The sequence below is a fragment of the Accipiter gentilis genome, chromosome Z, assembly GCF_929443795.1.
Source record: "Accipiter gentilis chromosome Z, bAccGen1.1, whole genome shotgun sequence".
In the NCBI taxonomy this organism is placed as follows: Eukaryota; Metazoa; Chordata; class Aves; order Accipitriformes; family Accipitridae; genus Astur; species Astur gentilis.
This window is the reverse complement of record NC_064919.1, coordinates 25151258-25158962: the sequence shown is the minus strand read 5'-3', so window position 1 is coordinate 25158962 and position 7705 is coordinate 25151258. Positions and strand designations below refer to the sequence as shown.

Below are 7705 nucleotides of genomic sequence, written 5' to 3'. Positions count from 1 at the left end.
ACTTTTGGTCAGCCCTGAAGGGGTCAGGCGGTTGGACTAGGTGATGGTTGTAGGTCCGTTCCAACTGAAATATTCTGTTCTATTCTATCTGAATCTGTCATTGAAAGACTTCTCTCATGAAGATAAAGCCTTGCCCAAAAAACAAATATCCATGGGCTGTAAACTCATCCTTTATGTTTGATCTAGTCAAAGTAAAGCTGGTTAAAATGTTCAAAGTAAATTCAGTGCCTTTCACATTGAAGTTTAGGTGCATACTAGTTTTCATTGTAATTTTCTTTCAGAAGCCCTAGCACATGACACAGAATTCCCAATCTATTTTAAGATTTTGTTAATTACTTCATAGAAGTACATAGTAAATGGACAGTAGAGAAGGCAATCCCCGTCCTTGGTTATATATATATATATATACATGTAAGGAGAGGATAATTCAATAATAAAGCATAAAATCTCAGAGAAGCACTATGAAAAGACTGATGACTTGTGTCACAGTAGCTGTGTAATGATGCCATCACTGGCCACCCTTTGCACTTCCTCTGCCACAGAAAAACCTGCTCACATCATTACATCAGTGAACAAGCCAACAGATATAGCAAAGAAACATCGTGTTCGTGGCGGACTGAGGCCAGAAACAGTCAAAAGCACAGCAGCCCAGGATCTAACATAGCACATTTTGGTACTTGGATCAAGATCTGAGTGTCAACACGGAAGTTACGGACACTGGACACAATCATTGGGATGTAAGGGAATTGTGAAAAAGCAATCTTTCAGATCAATAATTAGTAGTTTCCGATGTTCTGGAATCATAACAGGGGACGGCAGACCTGGTTGCAAAGCACCCATATCTTGCATGACCGCATTTACTGCTCGAAGGTCGTGTAGCAACCTCCATTTTCCTGATTTTTTAGGAATTCCAAAAATGGGTGTATTCCATGAACTTGTGGAAGATACAATATGTCTTGCTACCAATTGTTCATTCACTAATGTTTGTATGATTTGCAGCCTATCTTGTTTCAGCGGCCACTGATCCACCCACGCTGGTTCGTCTGTTTTCCAGGTGAGTTTTAATGCAGGCTGCTCTTCAGAGGCCGCTCCTAAAAAGGTTGTGTAACTAAACGAGCACCCATTTGGGATAAAAGATCCCGACCAATTAGAGCTATCGGTAAATGCATCACATACGGTCGAGTGGTTACCATAGTGTCCTCTGAAAAACAAAAGGAAACTGGTATTTTACTGATCATTGTTCGTTGAACGCCTCCTACTCCCACTACCCCTGTTGGCACTAGTGGCCACTCACTAGGCCATCTGCCTGCAGGGATGATGGTAAGGTCAGCTCCAGTGTCTACCAGCACTGACATTGCCAGGGATTGTCCATTAGGGTGCGATATTGTGACTTTTTCCTCAGGCTTTCCTCTAGCAATGTCAACAGCTAACAGCACTTGAGGCTGACCCGTGGGACCGAAACCCCCATGGCCTCGTTCCACGGCCTGCGCTCTGGGCACACGTGCCCAAAATGGTATTAGCTGGGCTATTTCTGATCGAGCTGGTATGGTAACAGGAAGGGTCAGCGTATAGACCATAATTCTTATCAGACCACAATAATCTGCATCAATAAGTCCTGGCACTATAAAAACGCCTTTCCGAGAAACAGAAGAACGACCTAATAGCAATGCGCTTAGCCCATGCCCCAATGGTCTTTTTTGATCAGAATCCGTAAGTTGCACTTCGGATGTTACCAGCGTAATGTCTACTGCAGCTGCCAAGTCCACCCCTGCGCTTCCGCTGGTTGCGGCTGCGCAGCGGTCCAGGCACCCTCTACTTGTGCCGTCGTGCGTGGGTGAGTCGCACTCTGAAACTTGTTTCCCGATCTCCTGCACTCTTGGGTGTTATGATTGTTTCGCTGACAGTTTACACACCTTTTTTTCTGTGAATCACTCGGGTTGGTCTCACTCGAGCCAACAGCTATTTGGCTCCAGCAATCCTTTTTTAAATGCCCCGTTTTTCCACAACAAAAACATTTTTTACCTTTTCGCACTCCTTTGCTTTTTGTTAATAGGGGTTTTACAGCCGCTCCTACCGCAGCAGCCACCACTGTTGCTTTTTCTGATTCTAGCATCCTCTCTGCAGCTTCTAACAGCTGAGCGGTGGTAGAACCTTTTGGCAGTACACTAAGAGCTTTTTTGGTTTTTTCATTTGCATTATCAAAAGCAAGCATATCCAAGAACTTGGTTTTCATTTCAGGATCTAAATCAGGGTGTGCCATGATAGCGGTATGCAATCGATCAATAAAAGCTGAAAACACTTCCGTGGGGCCTTGCTTCACCGAGGTAAAAGTATGTCCAATTTTCTCATCATGCACGCTACTCAATGCTTTGAAAGCTAAGTCCTGACTGAGTTGTAAGACTTCTGTGACAAATTGTGCTTGCCAGTCAGACCTGGTGTAAGGGCCCACACCCAGCAACATTTGAGCCTGTACACCACATAAAGGATCCCCTTGCTGTCGAGGGATAGCGGCTGCATTTTCACAGGCCGCTTGCCAGTTTTGATAAAACTGGAGCTGCTGGCATGGAAGCAATAACATTTGTACAATCATTTTAACATCGTACGGTGTCAACAAATGCGCAGAAAATACATGTTGAATAATAGATTGACTGTACGGTGATTTTAACCCATATTGAGTAACTGCTGCCTTAGCTTCCTTTAAAACTTTCCAGTCTAATGCTTCCCAAACAAGACCTCCATGTGCACCTGTCACAAACGGAATAAACTGACCTTCAACTAAAGCACCTCTAATTACCCCCTTCCATCTGTTTGCTGGATCTCCGACCCCACGCCCCGTTAACAAAGCCGTCGGAGGTGACGGCAGCAAAGGTGCCATGGCACCGATCTCACCCGATACGTCCTGTGAATTAAAGGGATTCGTTGGAGGTGGTCGCGGGAACGATGAAAATCCTGTGCTGAAAGGTGGCAGAGGTGCAGGAAAAATTGATGACACCGGCTCGGGCTTCACCAACGACTCCAGGCGGGCTTCGAGAGCCTCCAGCTTTTGTAGCATTTCCCTCAACTGCGTATCCCCCAGACCTGTCGCCCGTTCCTCCTTTTCCTCAAACAGGGATGGAGGAGTGGATGGCGGCAGCGGTGGATACAGGGACGAAGTGACTGGTTTAGGTGATGAAGAATGGGATCTAGAGACTGAGCTGTTTCCCGTCTCTTCTGCTGGTGGTGGTGGAAATTCTGCCAGGCTGTCAGCTTTTTCCAAAGTCTGGTCTCTGAGCTCTGGATCTGCTACCGCAGACTTCCTAGCTGCACAAGTCCGTGCGGAGACCCTGTTTGCCCCAGATACACGGGCTGGAACAGCAGCTGGAATTTGAGGCTGCTGAAAGAGCAGAGCTGTCAAGCAAGGCATCTTCTCCAGACCCTCCGGTCCTAATGCTGCAAAAGCAGACGCCGCAGCCGAGCACTCTCCTTCATACTTCTTAAAGTCTCTATAATTAACCTCCACATCGTGGAGAATCTGCTCGCCTCTTTTGAACCCGAACTTATGTTTTGCCAAAGTTCTTGCCCTATCTTTTCCCAAGTAGGGACGGCAAAAGCATCTCCAAATGTAGGGAGCAAGCCTTTTTCTCTCGCCCAAAGTAACAGGGCTTTCAGGGTAGACGAGTCATAACTTAACCCTTTCGTTGAGAGCATATGTTGGAGGAGCTTAACCACTGCTGCCTCTTCCTTGGACATAGTGGACCCCATCTCCTCCCTGGCCGCTTGCCTGATCAGGGCAAGATTTCCACAACACTAGCGTTTTCCCGAGTGCCGGGGCAGCACTCACCTATGGCTGGCTTCTGCACCCTCTCTCCGTCGGCTCCCGTCATAGAATCCAACACCGATCCGAGGGTCCCTGTTCGGGCGCCACTTGTCGACGCGGAAGTCACGGACACTGCACACAATCAATATGATCAAGCAGATGCCACTTTATTGCCCAAATAGCTCAGTTTATATAAGCATTTTAGTTCCTGCTCATGCATAAGCCATCTGTTGATTGGTTAGAATGTGCTGTCAATGCGCCTAAAACAATAATTTGATAGGATAAGGCCTTCTGATCATGCGAATGGTTCCCTCCGCCTGTATTCTGTCTTGTGTCCTGCTTTCAGTCACGTATGCCCAACTTTGTTCAGCTTTTTGTGCTTATTTCATCAAAATTTGTAGCAACAGTTAATTTTCGCTATGTCCTTGAGGCCTGCTGCCTGCAGAGGTCTCTGGCTCACAGAATAATCAGTTCCATTGTGTCTGGATTGTTCACTATATGTCCATTGTTTTCCAAATATCCCACATCTGAGCAAGGTTGAGCAGCCTTGTCAGTAACAGTAAATAGGACAACAGGGGCAAGAAACAGGAGCAGGAACAAGAACTTAGACCTGAGGTAGGAAGACAGGTCAGAGCAGAGCTCCAAAAGAGGCCAGAAATCTCTGTCCGACTTGCTAGTTAGAAATCTTTGCTCTGGTTGCCAGTTTGAAAGCTGTGCATGGCATGGAGTCTGTGCCCCACAAGTTCAGTAGCATTTGTCAAAGCCAGGCAATCACTCTTTACGGGTGGGCAATTGCTCTTATCCAGTGCAGACTGGAGCAGCTGAAGAGGGGTTAGGGCTGCAGATTGATTCTGCAGATCCCACTTTCTGCAGATTGATTCTTATTCATTTATAGAAGAGAAGGATCAAGGCAGCAAAGATTAGCAGTCCCAAAGATGTCATACTCTGGTTTGTCCTGATACCCAATCTCGATAGCCAGTACAAAAGATTAAGGGGAAAACAATCTGCCTTTTGCAGCTGTGCAAATTGAAGATACATGTTTGCCCACTGTAAATAAAACCATGATGTTGCTGATTCATTCCAATTTCTGTGAACTATTACATTTTGAAGATTAGTAAGAAACATGGATAGTGTATGTGCACTGTAAAGTACAGGGAGAGGAAAAAGTCGGCTGTGTAATAGTTTCTGCAAACCATCGTGGCAAATTTAGTAGCCATTAATATTTCTGCAGAGACTCTTGAATGCTTGTAATACCAGAATAAAGAACAGTCAGGCCAAGCTTTATTCCTAGTTGTTCCAGGGCGATTTAATCTTCTTCCAGTAATACTAACAATGCATCACACTGTATTTGTTTCAGTTCATCACAGGTATTCCTGTCTCGTGGTTATGGATAACAGGGGTAGGGGCATGAGAAATTGCTGGCTTCCCCTTCAGTACCACGGGAGCTGCGTAAATCGCTGCACCACTAGATGGCATTCAAAGCATGAGCCATAAATTTCACTGCAGTCTTGGCAGGATTCCGTTGACCTCTTTAATAATAAATTAAGAAAGGCCATTATGTGCCCAGAAGACCATTCAGTGAATTCTTAAATAATGATACTGATGCCTCAAGGGAATCTTGAAACAGAGAAGCACCAAAATTATCTGGCTAAAGGGCATTTCTCTCTCTACAGTACTGTAGAAAGCAGGAATTTTGAAGAAGAGGACAGTATGACCCCTGAAGTGAAATATTACATACGATATCCCACAAATGTTCCGATGAGATGAAGTAAATCATAAAAATTCTAAGAAAATTAGAGGTCTATGGAGATGGAAGCAAACTACTGTCTGCATACACATGCAAAGCATGTATACACATCTTATCCTTATGCCTTATGCCCCTTGACATGGCCAAATCTGACAGCCTAGCCTCCAAACAAAATCGAACCTGGCCAGACATACTGAGCTTAATCTTTTTCATCTATCTGAAACTACTTCATCAATTCATACAGAAAGAAAAGTTTATTTAAAAATACAGGTGCCACAGTTTAAAAGTAGAAAGAATACGGTCTTAATTACAGTGCAATGCAGAAGAATGCCTGGAAGTTTCAGTTTTCTCTCTCTTGTCACATCTCCCGTCTGTTTCTCTTCTTCAGGCTCACACAAATATGAATACACACACTTACTATTAGTTTCAAAGTTTAAGTTTAAGTTTATATGCATGCAAGAGGTGGTCAGAGGTAGCTGTTCAGAGGTTGTTTTATTCTACCTTTGCGCATTTCTTAAAAAGACCTAGCAGCGTCCTGGCAAAAACCAGGGGGACACTTCTCCTCATTCCCATTTCCCAAAAGTATTCCCAACTCAGCTTGTGCCAAGACAACATGGAAAAGGGACAGGGTCTTTATGCCAACTCTTAGAGTGCCTGGGGAATACCAGTTAGCAGGTTTGGTGTATGATCCATTATAGAAACTCTACAGCCCTTATGTTGTAGTAGTGTTAATGCAATGGAACCACCTGTAAGCAAAATAGAAACTAGTCTGTTATCCAAGACCATCGTAGATCTTCATTAGATAATGTTTTTTTGTCAATTAACAAATAAGAGGATTTCCTTTACAGGAAAAAATATTGATATGATAGAAGACTAAGAGTGTCAAGTATGTTTTTCTCTGTTTTTCAGGGAGTAAATAATGGATTGCTTGAACTACAAACTCTTGAGGGCAGAGAATTTCTCTTTGGTTTGTGCAAATTGTCACATCTGTGCTACTCCAAAACAAATCAGTAATCATCATGGTAATAATAATTAGCAGTCATAGAGAATGATTGAAGACATCATCAGTAGATAAAAGATGGCAGGCTGACAAAGACAATGTCATATGTAAAGGGATGTCATATACTTAGAGCAATGCCCAATGGAGTAATCAGAGAACATGAATAAAATTATACCAATATTCCAGAAGCCCAAACAAGACAGGGCACAAATAAGGGCATAAGCATGTGTTTCTGAAGGAGAATGAAGGCATGGCAATGGTCATTAAGGCCAGTTTTTAGTTTAGTCAGAGCAGTCTTTGACTGACTATGGAGTAAAAGGGAGATTGTTAGGAGCCGAAGAAAAAGGATGGAGTTCTAGGCTGGTGGGAACATATCAACCTCTAGAGTTTGTAGAAAAATCAAACAGGTACCAGTGTAAGTAAAGAACCAGTCAGTAAGGAAGCCAGAATCTCTCTTTTGATTTTTCAAAGGTTTAGAGTCCTTTGCCACATGAAAGACTTCAAAGGTAGCCAGAAATGTTTGCAATGACAGTGAGTTGTCTGTGTTTCTCATGTAAGTCTGACTTCACTGTGGTACATGTAACCTCTGCCCCAAAAATCAACATTCACAATTTATATTTTATAGCCTATTGGAAAGACTGCAATAGTTTGTTACATTACAAGACATAGTGGCCAAAACGTGTAAATCATTCTGGTATTTCATATGCAGCTAATTCTCTGAGCAAAGCATAACAGGAAATTCATTATGATAATAATTTTACAAATGCTAGAGGCATGTTTTTGTTATGTGGATTCCCCTTTGAAATACCTTGACTATTCCTCAACACTGAAACCTTCAGACACCTTTTGAAATGGTGTGTTGAAAAAGTAAAGATGAAACATTTGATAGAGTGTAACACAGTGTTCTTTGTAATACACCATTTATATTACCTTTCCTCATTAGCTACAGAGGCATGTGAAATTATATTGGGCTGCTGCGTTTACTTCAATAAAATGAACACAAGCAGTGGGTTGTGATGTATTTTCACTTCAAATGGATTAGCACGAGTAGAACTCACATAGCAAACCACAGTGTCTGTAAAGGAAAAACCATTTGGCTATTTTATGTAAAAAGTACCACAGAATACACAGAAACCTAATCCTACTTCTTTTTTTCATCTAG

General features: G+C 43.1%; 1 protein-coding gene across 1 annotated transcript; it reads right to left on the bottom strand.

The window, feature by feature from the left end:
- Positions 1–688: 688 nt before the first annotated feature.
- LOC126035841 (endogenous retrovirus group K member 5 Gag polyprotein-like) lies at positions 689–4315 on the bottom strand. Its single transcript, XM_049794858.1, has 2 exons — positions 2023–4315; positions 689–1201 (listed from the first exon to the last, which is right to left on the bottom strand). The coding sequence occupies exons 1-2, from the start codon at positions 3401–3403 to the stop codon at positions 1092–1094; spliced, it is 1491 nt and encodes a 496-aa protein (XP_049650815.1). The 5' UTR covers positions 3404–4315; the 3' UTR covers positions 689–1091.
- Positions 4316–7705: the final 3390 nt, after the last annotated feature.

Excerpts from the sequence above, each read along its gene's own strand:
- LOC126035841 (XM_049794858.1), bottom strand. The coding sequence starts at position 3,403 with ATGCCTTGCTTGACAGCTCTGCTCTTTCAGCAGCCTCAAATTCCAGCT. Across the intron at positions 1,202-2,022 it reads AAGCAAAGGAGTGCGAAAAG|AGGACACTATGGTAACCACT; the intron begins GTAAAAAATGTT and ends TTTGTTTTTCAG.